This window comes from Girardinichthys multiradiatus, chromosome 8, assembly GCF_021462225.1.
Source record: "Girardinichthys multiradiatus isolate DD_20200921_A chromosome 8, DD_fGirMul_XY1, whole genome shotgun sequence".
NCBI classification, from domain to species: domain Eukaryota; kingdom Metazoa; phylum Chordata; class Actinopteri; order Cyprinodontiformes; family Goodeidae; genus Girardinichthys; species Girardinichthys multiradiatus.
The window spans coordinates 22,629,566-22,652,635 of record NC_061801.1 but is presented as its reverse complement, the minus strand read 5'-3'; the positions used below and the strand labels follow the sequence as shown (position 1 = coordinate 22,652,635).

General features: G+C 39.0%; 1 protein-coding gene and 1 long non-coding RNA gene across 14 annotated transcripts in view; one reads left to right on the top strand and one right to left on the bottom strand.

Annotated features, from left to right (window-relative positions):
• dnm1a (dynamin 1a) overlaps positions 1 to 23,070 on the top strand; it is a 67,406-nt gene that overhangs the window by 6,026 nt on the left and 38,310 nt on the right. For 9 of the 13 annotated variants that reach the window (XM_047372123.1, XM_047372118.1, XM_047372117.1 and 6 more), the window contains exons 2-10: positions 10,941 to 11,014; positions 12,282 to 12,431; positions 12,598 to 12,801; positions 13,233 to 13,331; positions 14,099 to 14,259; positions 14,344 to 14,486; positions 14,566 to 14,701; positions 17,682 to 17,749; positions 19,845 to 19,983. In XM_047372123.1, the coding sequence (XP_047228079.1) occupies positions 10,941 to 11,014; positions 12,282 to 12,431; positions 12,598 to 12,801; positions 13,233 to 13,331; positions 14,099 to 14,259; positions 14,344 to 14,486; positions 14,566 to 14,701; positions 17,682 to 17,749; positions 19,845 to 19,983 (1,174 nt within the window). Of the gene's footprint in view, positions 1 to 10,940; positions 11,015 to 12,281; positions 12,432 to 12,597; positions 12,802 to 13,232; positions 13,332 to 14,098; positions 14,260 to 14,343; positions 14,487 to 14,565; positions 14,702 to 17,681; positions 17,750 to 19,844; positions 19,984 to 21,181; positions 21,321 to 23,070 lie in introns of all 13 variants that reach the window. The other 4 variants (XM_047372121.1, XM_047372124.1, XM_047372126.1 and 1 more) reach the window with 1 other exon arrangement.
• On the bottom strand, positions 10,613 to 17,618 carry LOC124872299. The gene is made up of 2 exons (XR_007039249.1): positions 17,195 to 17,618; positions 10,613 to 11,008 (listed from the first exon to the last, which is right to left on the bottom strand). It is a non-coding gene; the product is annotated as an uncharacterized LOC124872299 (long non-coding RNA).

Sequence of the window (23,070 nt, the reverse complement as noted above, 5' to 3'; positions counted from 1 at the left end):
AGAACAAAATGAACCATCCAGTCCACCCACATCACATGTAAAGCTGTTGCTGTCTGACAAAAGAAAACAAATATATGCATGTAAAATCGCATTAAATTATATTAAAAAACAAGCAGGTGTGCATCAGTTTTGAGATTTTCAGTCCACTGAGTCACTGCTGGACTGCTCCTGGCATTTACTAGATATTTGTCCTTAATTGCACATCTGGTGCTGTTTAAGACCATTTGTTCCCATATAGATATATTGGGGTTTTTTTTTGTCACACTTAAATGTTTCGAATCTTCAAAAAAAAAATAAAAAGATAAACTGAGTAAAATCAAAAAATTGTTTATAAATAGTTCTCTGAACCAGCCTAGCCTTATATAAAAAAGTAGTTGCCCTCTTTGTTAAATAGGGGATTAGCTGTGAATATATTTGCATTCACTGGGCAGCTGATTTCATCTTCACTATTCATATCCAGGGATCATTAATGCCAGATCTGCAGAATCAAGAAATTAACAAAAATAATTTCTAGGATTTGGGAACACCAATGAACCACAATAAGAGCCTTTATGTACAAATGAAGACAACATGGCACAACTGCAAACCTTCCCTAGAGTGACTGACCGACCTACCAAAATAATTTCAATAGATCCTCAACAACTCATCTAGAAAATCATCAAACGTACTACAGGCTTTACTTGCCTGAGCTAAAGACAAGGCAAAAATGGCATTTATAGGACTGTTGCAAGGGCAAAACAATGAATAACCAACAAGAACACAAAAGCCCTTGTCACATTTCCCAAAAATGATCCCTGAGACTTTTGGAAAATATTCTGTGGACTGACGAGACAAAAGTGGACTTGCTTTAATTGGTGCTACCATAAATTCGGCTACCAAAAATTCTGAAGGAGCCAGAAGTTTGTGACCTTAAGCTAAAGCAAACTTTGGTTATTCAGCAATAATCCAAAGTATGACTGCAAAAAACCCTGAATTAAGCTTTTGGAATGAACTAGTCACAATCTGGGATTAAATCCAATTTATATGCTGTAAAATTACTGTAAACATACCATTCATACACCCTCTAATGTGTCTGTGTCATCATCTTTAGGTGTTTAAGTTTTTGGCTTTCTGTTTTTATCATTTTCCTGTGGTTTATATTCTTAGAGTTGCCATTTTATGTTGCCACAAACTCCTGATTGCCACACAACTGCATCCCATGTCATCCCCCATATCTCCCTGAGTATATATAGCACTTCACTCACATTGTTCTCCGCCGGTTCCTACAGTTACACTCCTGTTTCTACGCCTGTTGTTCCGCTTGTGACTAAGCTGTGTCCCTTATCCTGCTCTCCTTGTGTCATGCTGTGGTTTATGCGGGGACCCCAGAATGCAGTAATTTAACAAAACTCACTCTCAGGTGGTAGCAGAAGCAGGCAAGAAAAACAAACAGATTTGGCCGGCAGACTTGACATGACAAACAGTGACAACAGTGAATGTTTCCGCAGAGAATAAACAGAATAGCTGTGTACATATGGGCATGGCATGGTCATGGGATTACTGGCTGTAATAGGAGTGAACACAAAACATGGCTGGAACTAAACAATCAAACCTAATCAAACCTAAGAAACATAGCTATAACAGAACATAAACCTAAACGCTCTCAAAACAGAATACAAGAATCATGAGAAACTATACCTAAGGAAAGAACTAAAGCACCACCTGGAAATGATCAGAAACGGGATCCAAAAAACACAATTTGGAGAACATAATCAGAGAAAACTTAAAACAAAAACTCAAACACTCTCAAATCATGACACCTTGTGCTTTTGTAAGTTTTCTTGTCCTCATTTAAACAATATATTATGTTCATCCAATGTTCCAGTCTGCTCCCAGGTTTTGCTCCATTGCCACACAGCATGACAGGAAAAATATCTCCACAGTGATTTAAAGATCTCTATCACTAATGCTTGATGCAGCCTCTCAGTGTTGCACAACCATTTGCTACGTTTTACAGGCAAATACGTATTCTTGTAAAGTTTGGACAGTTTATTTTCTTTTAAAGCATAGAATAAACATTGATAAACAACTTTATATATTTATCGAAGTATGGCAAAAACAATAAATCTGTAAGGGAAAATAATTTCTCACGGCATTGTATGTCTCCAACAAATGACTGAAAATGATTCAATCAGTGACTCAATGGATCTGAAGGTTGAATCTTGAGGTTGAATTAATCTTTTTTTTAGATGAATTACAGGGAATGAAAAGTACTCAACATAAATTTAATCCAGAGAGAAATATCATAGTGAGCTGTTATACTTGTTTTCCTTTGTTTCCTTAAGTAGTGATAATGTAATATTGGAGGCCACTTTATTGTGTAATAAGGACTTTTATAAATACGTCAGTATGGCTTGTAATGAGAGATGTTTAGTAAAATCCTACTGTTTTCATCAAAGGCAAAGTACTGCATGCCTGTGAGTTTTGTTTTATGTTGTCTGGTGCATTCTGTTTCATTAAATTCTTCTTAAAAATAAGGTTCAATGAAGAAGAAACAAAAATGCCACTAATATGTAACCAGATTTATGTCCATGTATCCAAGTATCATTCCTCCAGAAACAAGGATTACTAGTATGGACATTTCTTTCTTGTTCTTATTAATGATTTCTTCACCCAGGTTTTGTCCTTACCAAATGTAAAGTGCTGACTCTGCACCTCCAACACAGAGAAAGGAAAATTTAGTTTTGAAGAAAATGCAGATACATTTAAAGATGTCTGAAAAGCCTTAAAAGAAAGCAATCTTTTGCTGCAGGAGCTTAATCTCACAATAAAAACCTTTTATATGAGTACATTTCTTTATTGTTTCTAACAAATCTCCAAGAGCACAAGTATTAATACCCCAAACAGTGCCTATAAGATAACTGGAATTGAAGTATTTATTTATTTCCTTTTTTTAAGTTTATGAGACTTAATTTCAAAGAACTTCAAATTAATAATCACAGACTTCATGTTTTTGAGGAGAATAATTATTATGTGACAGAGAGGCTAATTTCTTTCAACCACTGGGTGAAGGGACCAACGTGTACAGTGACGATGGAATTAGCAAAACATTTCTAGAGCTCAAATTTAGAGAAATGCAGCATATTTAACAACCACTGGGTGCTTTTGACAGATTCAACTGAGATTGAGACTAAGATTGATCTTTACTGCAACAAACACCACAGGTGGTTCTGCATGAAATAAAGCATGACTATGTGGAAAAGATCATTGTATTACTGTTGGGTACGGTGAAGGATCTGTGGGACTGTGGGCCTCATTCTCTTCCATCTTTAAAATATAGGGTCATTTTAAATAAAAATCTGGAGGCCTCCACCAGGAAACTCAAAATGGATCAACATTTAGTCTTTCAGCAGGATAGTAATCCAAAATGTTTGTCCAAGTCAAAACAGAAATGGCTCACTAGAAACAAATTTAACCTTCTTCCATGGTCAGGCCCTCCCACAGATCTAAATAAAATAGAAAATGTGGTGTGAGCTAAAGAGATAAGAGCACCAGACAGGACTGGAGACTCTGAGGTTGTGCAAAGACAATTGGTCAAAGATCTCTCAATCTGTAAGCTCTTAACATTTAGAAATGTTATTGAAGAAGACAAAGTGATGTTGCATTAGCAATAAAGTGGGTTGTACAAAGTATTAACAGCCAGGGTGACAACAACTGCCGCACCTGTGATTTCGTGAAAAACTATTATTTCTTAGCATGAGATGTTAGCCTTGATTAGTGTAAACAAAGTCAAGGTTGGATTTTTTTCTAAAAATTTCAGTATGAGATCAGAGTGAGAAATCTATTTTTAAGCTTTTAATACAGATTCAACAAGGTTGTCAGCAAATTTGGCCAGCACTGGATATAACAAAAAATTTATCAAAAAAACAGGATTTAATGCTGCTGATGTTGGCTGTGGACCATCTAGATCAGGGATGTCAAAGTCAAATACACCGAGAGCCAAAAAAATAAATTTGCTACAAGCCAAGGGCCAGACTGGTTCAATGTTTATTAAAACATATTGAAATGATTGCACATAGCCTATTGAACCAAGACCTAACACAGAGTACATTATTTAATAATTAAATGAATAAAGCAATATTTTGTTATGGCTCTGTAAGTAACCTCAAAGGGAAACATTTTCAACAGGCAAACAGCAAAAAATTTAATTGGTTTGAAAAACAAAGTATGTTTCTTAATATCAAGATGAATACATAAATAAAAGTGCGTGCATTATAAACTTTATATTGCATTATATTCTTTCATTACAGCCAAACTTTCTCCACACAGAAGACACACAGGTTTGCCTTTTGCCTCCGTGAACATGTACTCTGCCTCCCACCTGGCTTGAAACCCCCTGTTCTCAGCGTCCACCTTACGTTTAGCCATGTTTGAGGAGGGGGGTACCTGAAAGTTGATCTCTGCTGTGATTGCTGATGAACAATGAAGCCGCTTGTGCGCGCTACAGTGACTTCGCGGACTACCGTTGCATTGTGGTGGGGAATGTAGTGTTGGTGCGTGCAAAACGCCAGCGGGCGGCTGTGGCCTGCGGGCCGGCTCTAATAGTGATTAAATATCATCCAGGGGGCCATAGATAATTAATTCGCGGGCCGACTCCGGCCCGCGGGCCTTGACTTTGACATGTAATCTAGATGCTCACATTGTTGGTTTGTTTCTTAATTGTGTTGTTTTAATCTGTTCAGATGAGCTGTACAACTCAAAATGGGCATGAACAGGATCAAAGTTAATGTTATTAATCTTATCAGTCATTGATTTTCAGTTTTATGTGATTGTTGCACTGTGCACTGTGCACAGTGTGTATGTAGTAAATCAGTAAGATAAACAATCAGCACATTGATTATTAAATAATAGCTGCCAAAATAATGAACAATATCCTATAATCATGAATAGTTTTGCATTATCTGCTTGTAGCTCTCCTGAAGAAATTTTTGAAATGATCAGGGATTAATAATTAAAGTGTATCAACTGAGAGATGTGGACACCATGTCTGTGATTTTGGTCGTTATGTGGAAGATCTTTCTGGTTGCCAGTGTGAGAGGAGGTTGAGAAGGAAATGAGTGAGAGGGAGACCTGCAGTGAAGACCATCTGTCCTCTGTGAAAAGTGTCCAACTAGGAGAAAAGGGGGAAAGCACCACACACAAAAATTAGCATTTGCAGCCAGGTAAACCAGATGGAACATAGAAATATTATGATTGAGAAGGATTTCCTTTGCTCTGATAAAACAGAATAACAAATGATAAATCATCTCTTATACCATACTGTTTTTTTGTTTTTGTTTACATTTTAATGCCATTATTGCATCATGTGTTTATCAAAATATATGAAAAATAAGGTTTGGACAAAATGTATGCGATAAACAATAGATGTTTCAGAAAGGTTAACTTTGATGGAGGTTAATAATACCTGAATCTGAAAGTAGTTTTATTAGTTTTGGTGCAACAAACACTCAATGTTCTAAAATGACGCAGATGAAGATGGTTTTATTTTGGGTCAAATGTAATGTACTGTCATTGTAAAGAGTCTTTCAGTTCAACATTTCTGTCCATGTGTAGAACAACAAGAAATGACCTTTAGATCACTTCGTTCCTCAAATGAAAGTGAAATAATTTGATGATTTGTTTGCTTTAGAAAATATAAATGTATGATTTTTTTTTAGAAAAAACAATCAAGCTTTAAAGTGAAATATTGTCATAAATGCTTCACTGTTCTTGTTTGTAAAGGTTTCTTGCACCCATCATAAATCAATTTATGAAATAATGTTATGATTCTAAAAATATCTTTGGATGTTCTGGAAACAAAATATTAAATTGACATAATTTGAGGCAAAGGCAGTTTATGAAGCTTTGTTGATTGAGATCAGCAGCTTCAAATAATCTATAAAATGTGAGAAACACTTTCATAAAACCTTCAACAGAGTCTAAACAGTGTTTTACCAAAAGAAAAGCGTCAGGTTGAATCTAGTTAGGGAACACGTGTAAAGGGTTCCTACTCAGTGATGAAAAAGTCCAGAAAAGTTTAGAACTTTTTGGTAGTTTATTCTAGGTTTAGACGTGTGTGGAAAATAATAAATAGAATAGAAAGAAATATTTCTATTTCCAGACTTCATATGATATCCTGTTGTCCAAATTATGAAAACCTAATGTTTTTAAATTAGTGTGAATTAATTAAAAATGATCCTAGTGGCTATGTTGTCTGTGGCTTAAACGTCCCTGGTAGGGTCACCCATGGCAAACAGGCTCTGGGAGACAAGTCAGACAAGGAGCGGTTCAAGACGCCTTCATGAGGATCACAAAATCGAGGCACATGATGTTGCCTGGTACGGTGGAGCCAGGGTTGTACCCTGGAGCCAGGCCTGGGGTCGGGACTCGCCAGAGAGCGTCTGGTGGCCGAGGTGCTCATCACGGGACCTGGCCGGGCCAACCCAGAACGAGAGATGCGAGGCCATCACCCAGTGGGCCCACCACCTGCAGTGGGAACCATGAGGGAACAGTGCAAGAGGATTGGGCAACTGACGAAGGTGGAGACATTGACGACCCGATCTCCGGATGCTTAGGCTGGTTCTAGGGATGCGGAATGTCACCTCGCTGGGGGGGAAGGAGCCTGAGCTTGTGTGGGAGGTCGAAAGATATTGACTAGAAACCGTCGGGCTCACCTCCACGCATAGCGTGGGCTCTGGAACCCATCTCCTCGAGAGAAGTTGGACTCTCTTCTACTCTGGAGTGGCCCACGGGGAGAGGCGGTGGGCTGGGGTAGGTTTGCTTGTTAGCCCCCAGCTCAGCCGTCTCGTTTTGGGGTTTACCCCAGTGGATGAGAGGGTCGCATACCTGCGCGGGTCGGGGACAGGTCTCTAAATGTCGATTTGGCCTACGGGCTGAGCGGTAGTGCGGAGTACCCAACCTTCTTGGCATCCCTGTCGGGGGACTCCGTTATTCTGCTGGGGGAATTCAACGCCCACGTGGAAAACGACAGTGACATCTGGAGAGGCGTGATTGGGAGGAATGGCCTCCCCGATCTGAATCCAAGTGGTGTTTCATTATTGGACTTCTGTGTTAGTCACAGATTGTCCATAATGAACACCATGTTCAAACAAAAGGGTGTCCATCAGTGCACTTGGCACCAGGATACCCTACGCAGTAGGTTGATGATTGACTTTGTTGTCGTGTCTTCAGACCTTCGGCTGCATGTTTTGGACACTCGGGCAAAGAGAGGGGCTGAGGTGTCCACCAGCTGGTGGTGAGTTGGATATGCAGGAAAGTTGGACAGACTTGGCAGGCCCAAGTGTATAGTGAGGGTCTGCTGGGTACGTCTGGCAGAGCCCTCGGCCAGGTATGTATTCAACTCGGTTCAGTGAAGCCACGGAGAAGGACTACCGGTCGGCCAGCCGGTTGGCCTCAAAGCGATTCTGGCAAACCGTCCAGTGCCTCAGGAGGGGGAAGCAGTGCTTCGCCAACACCGTTTACAGTGGGGGTGGGGAGCTGCTGATCTCGACTGGGAACATTATCGGGCGGTGGAAGGAGTACTTCAAGAATCTCCTCATTCCTGCTGTCAGGCATTCCCTGGTGGAAGCAAAGGCTGGGGACTCGGGGTTGGACTCTTTCATCACCCAGGCTGAAGTCACCGAGGTGGTTAAAAAGCTCAACAGTGGCAGGGCTTCGGGGTTGGATGAGATCTGCCCTGAGTACCTCAAGTCTTTGGATGGTGTGGGGCTGTCATGGTTGACACGCCTCTTCAACATTGCGTGGCGGTCAGGGACAGTGCCTCTGGACTTGGAGACTGAGGTGGTGGTCCCCCTTCATAAGGGTGACCGGAGGGTCTGTTCCAACAACAGGGGGATCACACTCCTTAACCTCCCTGGTAAGTCCTATGCCAGGGTATTGGAGAGGAGAGTCAGACCGATAGTTGAACCTCGGCTTCAGGAGGAACATTGTGTTTTTCATCCTGGCTGTGGAACACTGGACCAGCTCTATACACTCTACAGGGTACTCGAGGGTTCATTTGCCCAACCAGTCCACATGTGTTTTGTGGACCTGGAGAAGGCATTCGACTGTGTCCCTCGTGGTCCCCTCTGAGGTATGCTCCAGGAATACGGAGTTGGGGGCCCTTTATTAGGGGCCATCCGATCTCTGTACAAGCAGAGCAAGAGTTTGGTCCGCATTGCTGGCCGGAGCTGTTTCCGGTGCATGTTGGACTTCGTCAGGGCTGCCCTATGTCACCGGTCCTGTTCATAACTTTTATGAACGTGGTCCTGCTGGCCCCCTCTAGCCAAGACCTACAGCATGCACTGGGGCAGTTTGCAGCTGAGCGTGAAGCGGCTGGGATGAAGTTTAGCTCCTCAAAGTCTGAGGCAAAGGTTCTCGACCAGAAAAGGGTGGCTTGCCCTCTTCACGTTGGAGGGGAGTTCCTTCCTCAAGTGGAGGTGTTCAAGTATCTTGGGGTCTTTTCACAAGTGAGGGGAGAATGGAAAGAGAGATCGACAAATGGATCGGTGCGGCTGGCGCAGTAATGGGGGCACTGTGCTGGTCCATTGTGGTGAAGAGAGAGCTGAGCCAAAAAGCGAAGCTCTTGATTTACCAGTCGGTCTACGTTCCTACCCTCACCTATGGCCATGAACTTTGGGTCATGACCGAAAGAACGAGATCCCAGATACCAGCGGCTGAAATGAGCTTCCTCCGTAGGGTGGCCGGGCACTCCCTTAGAGATAGGGTGAGGAGCTGCTCCTCCACATAGAGGCGCTGCTCCTCCACATCGAGAGGAGTCAGTTGAGGTGGCTCGGGCACCTAAACCGGATGCCTCCTGGACGGCCCTCATGAGTTGTTCTAGGCACATCCCACCGGGAGGAGGCCCAGGGGATGGCCCAGGACACACTGGAGGGACTATGTCTCTTGGCTGGCCTGGGAGTGCCTTGAGCTCTCCCTGGAGGAGCTGGAGGAGGTGTCTGGGGAGAGGGAAATAAACCCAGGACCACCACCCGGTCCCGGATAAAGTGGAGTACGACGAGTATGAGTACTGTGAATTGCTCAAACAAACAAACAAACAAACAAACAAACAAACAAACAAACAAACAAACAAACAAACAAACATATTCTGTTTCCTTTTTTTTGTAAAGATGTCCATAATTTCTTTGCTCAAATGCCTGTAGAGGCTTACTCAGGTGATACTCAGGTGATAGATGCAGTAACATTTGTAAAGAAAGACTGTTTTTTCTGAAGTCTTTCCTTTCTTATGCACTTATATAGCAACTCAATGTTTGTGGTTTTTCATGCTGTTTGCAGCATGCATGTTTAAATCCTTGTTCTTCAAAGCTGTTCTGTGGTGCCCCCTTCTCCTGGAGGTGGTAAAGTTTGTTGCTGGATACTTTTATTCTTGTTATTTCCTGTCTTTTGTGGCAGATTTTGCAAACAGCTTGGCTTTACATTATGTGATAAATAATTTCCAAAAATGTATTTGTTTCAATCTGCATGCGTATAGTCAATTTGCACATAGAAAATGCTTAGAAAACTGAAGTAAGTATGTCTTCAGCAGCATCTTATTCACGCACCAATGAATTACAACAGTCTTGTCAGCTGGTTGAAGAGCGTACAGTGCCAGGGGCGAGCTGACACGAAGGTTGCTTAAGCAGCAAAACAAAACCGTGCACTTCACACGAGAAAGCATCTAAATATCCTGATTATTGTTAGAGTGGAAACAGACTCTTATGCTGAGACAAGCACACACGTGTCCCAGATGTATCCAGAGTAGGTTTGGAGTAAAAACCTATACCCTTAAATGGACACATGCTGGTCAATACTTGTTTGCAACTTTTTTGTTTGTTTTTCTTTTAACTGTCATGCTCATGCTAAAGCCATGTTTGGTGATTTCTTCTTCCTTCCACTATGAGAAACAGTACAATACACTAAAACTTTATAAGTAGCCATACATTATATTTTATGGTTTAAAAAAACCCAACTTATGTCAGAAGGCTTTTTAAGGTTATATATGAAGTCAATTGTCCTTGACACCAATTGTGCCACAGCCTCAGTCTAGTTTGAAAGCAGGAATGTTAAAAAATTTGTGGACAGTTTTTTTTTCTAAAAATGATTACTGGTTTAAGCATTGAAAGCAAAAGCCCCAAAAAATAAGTAAAATTTTACTTCTGCAACTTTCATGTCAGAATATTTATTTTGTCATATTAAATAGTCATTGCTTTCTATAAGACCCCAATTACCTTAATATAATTTTCTGGTTATAAAATACTCATTGTTTCTAGAGTACAGGGTTGTTATATCACATTATATATCAAATAATTCTAATATTTCATTTGACAGAATATAAACTCAAGAAATTCTAGATCTTTCTTTAAAGTTTTACGAATTTCTTTTGCAGGTTCATTTCAAGCTACTGTAATTCATATATGAACTTGTTTAACGGCGAGGCAACATTTTTAAATGTTCAGATACACCATAAACTGATCTAATAGGTCACCAATAAATGATGTACACATTAAATATATATTTGTTATTCACAGGCAGGTTTCTTTTACTTGCAACACATAACACAGAAAAACCAGAAAGAAAAGATTTCAGGAGATCAGGATGTCTTTGAAGATCTTTATACCTTTGCAAGTAATACCAGCATGCAACAGTGAGCAGCAGCCATACAATCACACAAACAATGAAGCTCAAAGCTTTTTATCTATCTGGTTGCACTCCCAAAGATACATGGTCTTCCTGCTTTCATTGTTGGCTCCTTCCTCGCACACATCCCGTTCTTCTTGCTACCGGGTTGTCAGCTCTCAGTCTTTAACATTTGTCACTTTTCAAACTCACCAATGTTAACACTGGTAGTTATTTTTTTTAACGTATAAGTTCTGCCTTTTTTGTTACATTGATCGTTAAACATGTTGTCTGTCTGTGCGTCACAGGGATTTTCTTCCTCGCGGTTCTGGCATCGTGACCCGTCGTCCTTTGGTTCTGCAGCTGATGAACTGCTCTACAGGTAAAATGCATAAATCTTTCAGTAATTTAAACATGAAAATGTAATCCAACTAAAAAATTTACTCACTTAGCCTAAACAGGATAAAACACACCAGAAATCAGGAAGATGAGATAGATTTTGTGGGGGAACGCTGATTTAAATTTACAAATTTAATCTAACAAGTTATGTGAATAGTGCATCCATTTGAAACAGAATTAAACATAATATATAGTTTGATATTTTAACACAATAAAAAAACTGCCTTTGCCTTTGTTTCAGTTTGTTTGATGTACAAAACTGATTTGAGTATAAAACAAATATAAATGACAAAAACAAATTTGTTTTGTTTGTGAATGAACCCTAACCCCTGCAGCAGGAACCTGGATATGATATAAATTATATTCCCAATGATTACACACAATGATTTGCACAACTTGCTGTTCTCTAATAAGGAGCTTAACAGCGAAATTCACAACAGGCGTTTGATCTATGAATTGACCAATACATTTCCTGGTTCAGTCAGAATTGGTAAATAATCGGCGTCTAGAGGCTTGTGACTCCCAGAACCTCAATGACCTGAGGGCCAACCTTCAGGAAGAGTCATGTCTCAGCAGACAATTAGTCGACTTGTAAACAGCATGAGGCGTTGATGTCAAGCTGTATTTGATGCTCAAAGGCACATGACACGTTATTAAGGCATTGACATTTTATCGAGGTATACCCACCACTGTTGTTAGCTTTTGTTTGAATAAACTGTTTGAGATGAGGAAATCACTATTGCATGCTTCTACTAAAATGTCCTACAATCACTGTAGCTTGAACATTTTACATTTTCCATAAAATTCCCCTGAAGGCCAAATATCCCTAATTTGTGGTGAGTTATGTATATACAGCAGAAGATATGAAATTATGTGAACCAAATATAATTTTGCCTGCAGCTATTTTGCACTCACAGTCATGAATGGCTCATCAATTTCCTAATTAAGCTGTTAGTTGTTTAATATAGTTAAATTTCACCTTTTAAAGAACATAAATACTTGGTAAGATGTTGGTGCACAGTCATTTTTAACAACTTTGAAGTCTAAAATATAGATTATCTAACTGGTTTAATGTCCTACAAATTTTGCTGGTTTTAATATTTTTGTATTTACATGGAATCTGTTGTTTTCTGGCAGAGAAAAGGCTTTAACCTTTCTCTGGTGAATTTTTCTTGTAACCTATACCTTATCCACTTCCAGCAGTGACGGCTGGGATTTTTATTTATTTACCTGTCATCTTTCTTACATAGAACATGCTGAGTTCCTCCACTGTAAAGGCAAAAAATTCACAGATTTTGATGAGGTGCGACAGGAGATTGAGGCAGAGACTGACCGCATCACTGGAGCCAATAAGGGCATCTCCCCTGTGCCCATCAACTTGCGCGTCTACTCACCCAATGGTACGCCTGATATAGATCCAATTGCTTTACTTCTACATTACATGTAGATTTAATTATGTTGTTTGGGGCTCTACATAATAAATTGGACCCCATCAACATCTAATTTCTTAGCGGTGCATTTTGCTTCACATTATCTCAGTTCCTCTGTTTCCTTTCCTGCTCACAGTGCTGAACCTGACGCTAGTGGACCTGCCGGGAATGACCAAGGTGCCGGTGGGAGACCAGCCTGCAGACATCGAGTCTCAGATCAGAGAAATGTTAATGCAGTTTGTCACCAAGGAGAACTGCCTCATGCTGGCTGTATCCCCAGCCAACTCTGATCTGGCCAACTCTGATGCTTTAAAAATTGCCAAAGAGGTCGACCCTCAGGGTGAGGACATGCATGCCAGCAAACACACAGATTGATACTCTGACAGTCAACAGTGAGAAATCACATACTTCTACTGAAAGGAAATGTAAAGTTCAGTAATGGATTTATTTTGCTAAAAACCATTTGCAATGGTTTGGATAATATTTAGTTCCTTTCAGGGATCCTAACCATGTTTAATGTCTCAATCCAAAACTTTTTAGACTCTTTTGTTTTGCAATTATCAGTTGTTTTATGTATTTCCAGTTAACAAAGTCTAACTACAAAATAGAGTATAAATCCGGAGATACACACGTTTCCAAACTTGATAGGAACCCTGCATTTTGCTTAAAGTTAGATTATAGCATTTTTCTTTACACTTTTCATTCCTTCATTGAGACCATTCATCCATGTTTATTGGATATATTTGTGCTGACTGTGTTTACTTCCCGTAGGTATGAGGACCATAGGGGTGATCACCAAGCTAGACCTGATGGATGAGGGGACAGACGCTAAAGACATCCTGGAGAACAAGCTGCTCCCCCTGCGGAGGGGTGAGAACCCACACATAGACATTTTCTCCACCTCAGGGCCAGTTCAGTGACACATTGTTTCCCTCTTGTGGTAGAAAGGCAGGCATACTCAAAGCTGGTCAGGAAGAGGAATGAAAGAAAAACTGAAGGCTGCTGGGATGAGGGAATGAGAGGGGGAAGAGAAATAAATCAGATCAGAGTAAAAAACTAAAAGTCAAAAAGTTGGAGAAGAGAAAATGTTAAAACAAAAGAGAGAAAGCTCCTTGTGGAAAATATTTTGTGTTTATCTTGAGGGGTTTTGTTATTGTTATGTGCTGATTCAGTCTTTTCTTTTCCATTTACACTTGGTTAGACCCCAGGCATGTGTTTTTGAATGTTTTCATGTTCTGTGTTTTTCAACCCCTCTAATGTCACGGATGTTTAAATTTACAAGGCTGCTGGCTCAGATTTGCATTAGTTATAAAGCATGAAATGATTTTTGGGATCAGGAAATTTAAATGGAGATGAAATGGGATCCTTTTGTCCTGAACACTCCCAGCTATTTTTCCAGTTTCTTATTCTGTTTGTCCTCAAAACATGAAGTAAGACAAATTTAAATATTTTCTTTTGGTGGCCTATAAAGTCATCTCACTCAGCCTTGCATCATAAAATAAATCTTCTAGTGATGTAGTCTAGTCTAGTCTTGAATTTTAGGAAATCCTAAAATTACCTGGATCAGTTCCTGTTGTTGTAAATCCCAATCCTTTAGGCTCTCTTTTAAAAATGGGGCCTATGTGTTTTGCGTCCAGGTTACATCGGTGTGGTTAACAGAAGCCAGAAGGACATCGATGGAAGGAAAGACATTAATGCTGCTATTGCTGCTGAGAAGAAGTTCTTCCTCAGCCACCCTGCTTACAGACACCTGGCTGAACGCATGGGCACGCCCTACCTCCAGAAAGTCCTTAATCAGGTGGGGAAAGTATATTGTTCTATGTCGTTTTTCATTTTTTCCCTGCATCCCTAATGTGATAACAGTGACTTCTGACTTGAACAGCAACTGACCAACCACATCCGGGATACCCTGCCGGCCCTGCGGGCAAAGCTGCAGAGTCAGCTCCTCTCCATAGAGAAGGAGGTTGAGGAGTACAAGAACTTCAGACCTGATGATCCATCCCGCAAAACAAAGGCTCTCCTCCAGTGAGCATATGAACAGATTAATTGTTTAAACTGTGGTAGGTGGGTGTTTGTTGTTGGCCATATCCCCAACTGCATGCAGGATGGTACAGCAGTTTTCAGTGGACTTTGAGAAGTGCATAGAGGGCTCAGGAGACCAAATCGACACGGCTGAGCTGTCAGGTGGTGCAAGGATCAATCGTATCTTTCATGAACGCTTTCCCTTCGAATTGGTCAAGGTGGGTGCTCTGCAGAGTGCATGTTTTTTTTATTCGTTTTATAAAAAAAAAAAAGATTTGTTCATCAGTTCATTGTCAGAAGTCACACTTTTGTTTCTATTAAAACAAATAACAAATAAGCGGGGGTGCAAACTTTCAGACCCCCCCCACTATTTTTTTCCTATGACAGAAAACCTGTAATAAAAAAACTTTAATGCAACATTTAATTCACAGGTGTTTGCTGCTCCTAACAACTCATGGAAGCAGCAACTCAGTGTCTGTTTTTAGAGTAAATCTGACTGTAAACTTAATTCTCCTTTAAGTTACAAGATAATTATGGTTCAACTTGTTTTCCATCTCAAAATGCTGAAATGTGCAATATCAAAAAATATTATTTTAATTAAAATCTATCTATCATTAATATTGTTTTAACAAACAATATAAATGTCAATAATTTTGAATAATTTACATATGTCATTAATATACATTATAAATAACTTTGGTCCTAATCCTGACCCCTGTGGTACTCCGCATGGGATTTCTCTGTACGCTGATTTGTGTTCACTTATTTGCACAAACTGTTGCCTGTTCATGAAGTAGCCTTTGAGCCAGCTCAACCCAACCTCCTTTATGCCATATTTTTTAAGGTTAATTAATAATCAACAGTATCAAATGCTTTTTTAGGTCTAAAAATACTACTGCTAACCTTTTTGTTATGTATGCAATTTGTGATTTCTTCTATTAATTCTATGTTGCTCTGTTGGATCTAAATTCAGATTGACTTTCTGAAAGTAGATTGTGTTTTTTGATGAATTTGCCTAATCTCAGAATAAAACTTTGATACAACGATTTTATGTTATCTGTGGTTCAGAAAATAACTCCAGCAGGTGAGATCCTTCTGTGAGTTTCAGAGAGCCCGCTTTCTTAAGTACAAAATGTCTAATCTGCAGGTATTTGTAGAAATCCTTATTTGAAAGGTGATATAAAGATGTTTTAAAGCTTCTATTATAAAAAAATAAATTTGTATTATCCCTGCTCTTTGCCAACTTGTGAAATGCAGTCCTACACTTTGTGCTGTAAGTTCTGGGTCGTCCAAGTTTACAAGAACATTAATTGAGCTGCTTTCAAATATAATCCTGTTTCCCCCAAGTCCATATCACATTTTTTAACAGATAATTGTCCTTAACAATAGGTGGTAATTCATTTGGGCGTTTCCCTAGTAAGCATCCTCTAGCTGTTGTATCTTATTTTCCAAGTCCAATTGCTTTGTCATTCACTGTTTTTTAATGTGACCTGTGTGTAAGATAATTACACCCCTCATATAGGCTTTATAACTGTCCCATAGGATTCTAGTTCTAAAAATAAGTCTGTTTGTTTCTGAATTATTCATCTAAAAGCAGGAATGTGTTTATTCTCCAAGAAAATGAGCTCACAGTGCGTCTGATGTGCAAGAGGATGAACATTTCTCCATGCATCCAAGAGATCAATGTCCTTCGTAATATTAGAGCCTTAGTATTTTTTGACTGATCTATCTGTGATGGATACCTATCCAATATAGGGCATAATGCACTGCTGAAATCAGCTCCTAGAATTATATTGGAACAGTCCATATGAGCAATTTCACAATAGAAGGATGCATAAAATCCTTCATCTTGGACATTAGGAGCATACGTATTTCCTATCTAATGTGATAGTATTAGCAGGAACTGCTTTTACTTCTATAAATGCCCCAAGAAAACAGTTTATTATTGTTGCAACTTCCATAGACACTAGACATTTGCTAAATCTAAAATCTGTAACTGAATGGCTTTTGAATTTACCACCACGATTGTTAGGGAAAACGTGACCTTTAGATAATCAAGATAATTTGCAGCATCTATAATAGGTTTTTTAAGATGTGCACATGAAAATAAGCAGTGATTGTTAAAAACAATACAGACAGTACAGCAATTAAAACATTACTTAGATACTTTGGATTAGATTGGACCAACCAAAATTTGATCATTCTTTTAACATAATGGGGGTTCGTACAAAAGTCTCAAACTTATCCACAGTCTCTAAAATGTCATATGATGAAAAGTGCTTGGAAATGCAGCATGAAGATTCTTGCAGGATTTTAAAAATTACAATTACTCTTAATAATCTATCTTGCCTGGCTTGTACCTGTGTTGCAGAAGAGTCAAGACCAGCCTTGACCAGATTTTTAAATACGTTTTTTTTCTTCTTTTGATCCTTTTCCATTAGATTTTCTATTAACAACATCCCAGATGGTCTTGTAAAAAACAAAACAAACAAAAAAAAACAAACATCTGGTGCAACAGCAGAATAAACAAGGGTGGAAATAATAACATTAATGATTGCTCAGTTCCCTTTATTGTGTCAGTAAATCCTGTCAAAGACCTATCATACACAAGAGCAGGGGCTTCCCCACCAATCTAAATAAACCTGTGGACTTCCTGCTATGAGATGTTATATCTACTATAAATATATATTATAAATATCCCCTCTACCTACCTGTCCCTTGTCCTCTTCTCCATCTTCTGTTTGAGAAAGCATCTTGCCTTACCCCCCTTCTTTTACATAGCCAGATCATTTCCTTCTTTCCTCTTGGTTTTCCAGCTCTCTCTTGCATCCTCTCTCGACCTCCCTCTGTGGATATAAAACTCACTGCAGTCGACTGAGGCTGCATAAAACTTCCCAGTGGGTTTCCCACTGAGGACAGAGCAGGTTTGCTTCCTAACCAGAGGGTTAACTGAAAGTCCAGGAAACCTTGGGTGATTCATCATCATGTTTTATATGTTCATTGAGAGTGTTTCCGAAGAAAACGTTTGGCTTTAGGAATGCTGGTAATAAATGTGGCGTTGCACTAAATAAACCAGAGATATTTGGTCAAATATATTAAAAACAGATGGTTGAAGGTTGTGATGTCTGCCCTCTGTTTGCCAGGTTTTAATGTCTGTTTGTGTGTGTGTGTTTAACCTCTATTCTGTCTGTTTTTCAGATGGAGTTTGATGAGAAAGAACTCCGCAAGGAAATCAGCTACGCAATCAAGAACATTCACGGAATCAGGCACGTCTGCCTTTCAACTTATTCCTCCGTCCTTCCTCATTGAACCTCCCTCAATCTCTTTCTCTCAATTACAACTGCCTGTTCTAAGTGCCTCTTCAATCTGAGCCAAGACCTTTTTAAAATGGATTGCTCTGCCTCAAGCTGATGCCAAAATACACTCAGACATGGGAGTTTGGGGATCTTATAGTGATTTAAAGATACCTAAAAGCCCTGCCATTTTATGTGCTCACACATCCATGTTGGTGTCTGCCTGGTTTGTAAAATCTTTCTCAAAATTTAATGAGCATAATCTGCTCAATTCATGTATTGTCAGTACATCAACATATGAGGCTAAGCAAGCAGGTTCTTGAAAAATCCAAATTTACAAGGTGCTGTTTTTAGCTTTAAGCTAAAAACAGAGCTCTATCCAACACCTGTTGCACAGACCCTATTATTATTATTATTATTTTTTTTTTTTTGCAACACTAGATTCTTCACCTTTCAATGTTGTGCCAACAGTAGACACACAGGAAATAGGGGGAGAGAGAGGGGGAAGGCATTCGGCAAAGGTCTGCGAATTATTGCAGACTATTTAAACAGATTCATTAAACTGAACAGATTTTATATCTATTTTTATATTTTTACTCTTGGACTTTTCAGGTCTGAAACTTACACATTTTTATGTAGACATTTTCCGAACAATAGTAAAGAGTCTAAATGATTGAATTTAGAGTAAAATAAATAAGTTTTTTGGTGAGTGTAACCTAACTATACAAAGTAATTGAAATGATTAAAGGTGCACCCAAGTTTGGACTTGCAGATACAAATTCTAGCCCATTTCAATTTGTCTTAAAGAACTATGCATCATCATATTGTTTTCTGTAGCTTCTGGGAGGAGCATCCATGAATTATTTATATTAAAGGTTGAGGCGACGCCACACTGTGTGTGTGACTGAGAAGTCGTTGTGAAACACGGTTTTACTGCTATTTAACACACAAGGTGATTAATAACATTTTCAAATATAGTATGTTCCATGGCAGACAGAGGTTGAAAGCTCAAAAGGATAAAAAAGGAGTAACTTTGCTGTGATCTGTTTAGCCTTCCTGTTATCTGTTGAAGTTTCACTCTTTTAAGGGTAGCAGCCTGAATAATTAGCCAACATGTCTTTATGGAAAATACAGTTTCCTTGCAAATAGTATTCTGAACATTTTGGGTGCGTCGCTGGTGGTGTAGGGATTAAGCACGCGACCATGTGCAGAGGCTATCTTCCTCAGTGTGGCTGTCCCGGTTGCGAGTCCTGGTCCCGGTGACCTTTGCCAAATGTCTCCCCCTCTCTTTGCCCCTCTTTCCTGTCTACCTACTGTTGGAAAAAATAACGCCTAGAGCTCCAATAAAAAAAAATAAAATAAAAAAAATATGTATATATATATATATATATATATATATATATATATAAACATTTTGAGCACCAGATGGTTGTAGTTCAGGGCAGGTCAAGATAAAACATGTTTAGTTTAACTTCTCAAGGCGATTTTTCTGTCTTGACAAAAAAAACTTGACAAAAGATTACATTTCATTGGTATTGTACATTGTAAACTTAATTATTTGTTTGCCATAATATCTCAAATGTTAGTCATGATATGGTTCATTAAATATCAGCAACAAGCTGCCAAATTGTTGTAACTAGATAATTTATATATGTTTTCCAGTTTTGGTTTGTGTTTGACATTTTTTATACTGCTGAAAGATTTAAAATAAAATATGGACGTTTCAGCTCATTATAATATTCCAATGCTAATAATTTAATAAGTTCCTAACTCTTGAGAAATATCCACTGTACTGAATAAGATTGCGCCAATCAGTCTTCAGTAAACCAGTACTGGTAAAAGGAGGTAAATAGATTTTTCTCTTTCGCTTCAATTCTCTTCTTCTCTTTTCTAAAGTTGTGTGTGTGAGATCATGTTTGGTGGGGGAAACTCAGAAATGGAGGGTAAATCTTCATAATTAACATTGTTTTCTCTACCCAACCCTCCTTCTGTCTTCCTCTCTCTTATTTCCACCACCTTTCTGTCATCTTTTGGCCCTACTTTGGCTCGTTCTCTCCATGTTGGACAGAACTGGCCTCTTCACCCCGGACATGGCCTTTGAGACCATTGTGAAAAGGCAGATTGGGAAGATTAAAGAGCCTTGCACCAAATGTGTGGACATGGTCATTTCTGAGCTAGTCAATACTGTTAGGCAGTGTACCAAGAAGGTAAAAATCCCAAACAGTGGTTAGCACCTGTTTCGTTCTTGCTTTCAACCCTTGTCCCTCAGTTGTTCAGTCCCTGTGGCTGTGACCGCCTAGCAACCTCCAGCACTTGTTGTTGTTGGACAGTGAGGGGCGCGCCTGGAGCGGCAGGGTGGGCTGCTGTTTACCTGCCTGCCTGCCTGCCTGTACTGCTTCAGACGGGGTTGGCTGGACAGGCTGCCTATGGTTGATGTTTGTGCTGTGAAAAGAAATTCAGTGTGGAAGCTGAAAGTCATCAGAATATGATTGTTGAAAAGACTTAACACATGAAATCCTGCAGACCTGAAAAGGACATTTTTTTAAAAGTTTTTTTGTATTAATTTCCAGCTTTATTAATGAGGCATGCTTTTAATTTAATAAATTAAAGTTTTCCTGCAACCATATCGGATGACGTCAGTTTCCAAACTTTACCATGTGTGGGACTGCACCCGTGCACCTGCAGCCATGAAAATTACGGCCTAACGGCTTTTCATTGTGCCTCAGGGATGCATGTTTTAGAGCTGGGCCAAAAGCAATGACCAGAAGTCTTTATCCAAATGGATCCACCGTGACCAAATGATTTCAACAGCGGGTGGCCTGCAACAACTTGGAGAACTTGGAGATTATATGTTAGGATTTGGCTCCAGCTAGAAGTAGGAGGACACAGAGACTGGGTGGAGAAAGGGTCAGTGCTTTGGGTGGGGGGCATCTTGGCTGAATGTCCAGGTGCACATCTGCAGTCTTGCTGTGTGTTGCTTTGAGTTTTGGCTGGCGGAGTTGTTCTAGCTGGGGGATCTCTCTATTTCTAACTATTTCTCTGGCCTTCTCTTTCTGTTTGTTCTTCCCTCATAGAGAGAGACTCCAGCACTGTCCTGTTTTAGAATGGCTTCAGGGAAAACCAAATGTCTCACTCGCAGTTTCTTCCTTCTGTGCTGTTTGTCCTTCCAACCCCCCCAACCTCTTTCTCATCTTTTTTCATCTAAAATCATCTCTTCTGTTCCATCTTCGGTTTCTCGTCTCTCTTCTTTCACATTTCCCCCTTTTAATTTCCTCACTCCTTATTTATCTCCTGTTCCAACTCTTCATTTGGTGCCTTCATTTGCTCTTTGGTCATGGACTTTTTTGTTGTTCGTCCCATTTATTTTGCTCCTCCTTCTCTCGTGCCGCCTGTTTATCCCAACAGGACGGGGCTTTTCACCCCTGACCTGGCCTTTGAGGCCATAGTGAAAAAGCAGATCCAAAAGCTGAAGGAGCCCACACTGAAGTGTATAGATATGGTAGTGAGCGAACTCACCTCAACCATTCAGAAGTGTAGTCAAAAGGTAACATGGCAAAGTGAATAAAAGCCATTTTGAGTATCTCTGTTAAGCTAACTGGTACGGGTAGACTGATGGTTGGAGACGTTTTTAAGCAGTGTTACTTTGACCGAAAGTACATAATCAAAAGTTTATTTATTGTTATTGTTAAGTGTAAAGTATAAATGGTCAAATCAAACATTTCCATAAAAAGAAATTATCATTTAAAAATGTTAAACTCTGTCAATGCTTAATCGTAAGACAAAAATCACTGGATTTGGAATATTTTAGGGAATGTATCTAGAGAGGAGCTGACTTCTAGTTTACATGTTCCTAATTCCATAACAGATGAGCAAATAAAATTTTCATTACATTCATTAAATGTTATTTATTTACTAAAGTAAAAATAATAAAGAATATCTCTATGGTGGTACCAAGGTCAAATTTGGGGATAAATAAAGTGATTACAATTTTTATCCAGAGAATAACATGAAAAAGTGTTTTAATGTGTTTAACGTGTTTTATCAATATGCGTAATGGGATCTAATTTTTCTTTAAAAACCATGAATATCTCTCATATATTGGCACTAACCTGAATCCATATGATAAAAATCAATTAGCTTTTTCACCTGCTAATCAATACCCACTGGTGAGATGTTTAGGATGAGATGTTTTTAGCTTATTAAACAAAACAGCAGCCTTCAGGCTTCACTATGTCTAGGACTTATCTATTAAAATTAGATAACATGCATTAATTTGCTTGGAAAAATGAATGAAAAAGAGGAGATTTAGCAGATTTCGTCCAGCAAATATCAGTCTATCCTTACTCCGTAGACCTTTGCTGTTATTTGTCTCCAAGTCTCTAAGTTATTGACCCTATTTTTTTTATCTTATTAAATGCATGTAATAGATAATTATATTTATTATTTCATCATTTTGATGTCAGAAATCCTTTAATTGTTTTTTAGATTAAAATCTTTGAATCCTGTTTCCAAAAAAGCTAGAACACTACATGAAATGCAAAAAAATAAAGACGACTTGTCTAATGCTTGAAATAAAAGTATATACATTCTTACACTGGCCTCAGAATTTAGACTGGTTTAACTGGACTTTTTGTTTTTTTTCAGTACATAATGAATCTGGTTTGTTGTTTAGATAAATCATCAATCAGGGGTAAATGGCAGAAAATACATTCTCTCTCTCAGCACATGTTGCTCCATAAGTGCAAAAATTAGTGATAACATTAAAACAGGCAACATTAAAGAGGATGGAGTTTGGAGGCAATGCTTAAGTCCAGCAGAGAGGGAGGAGGACAGATCTCAGCTTTCATCTTTCAGTCATCTATTCTCTCAGATGTTGTGATTAACCAAATTATTTAATTTATCAGAAGCTTCATGTCATTATTTTCTGGGGTTTCTATGCCTTGTTTAAAGGCATACCATTCTTAGTCTTTGTAAACTTCTAAATTTGAAGGAAGAGATACAAACATTTCTAAATAATGTTTTCGGTCATTGTTCTGGAATTTAGGAAATAAGAAAAAATGTGGTAATCTTTTTATATAGTTTATGTAATAATCTGGTCTCAACTGCATGTTGGCAAATGTAAAAGCACATTTTACCTGTGTCTAAATATAAAAAAAGCAAAAAGGAAATAAAGGGTTTAGTGCTGTGAATGCCCCAAAGTGGTCAAATAATTATTAATCTAACTCACAGGAGTCAAATAAGGACCGTTGTCCTGCAACTTTTAGATGTGTCTCTGCTTCAACACACCTGAATCA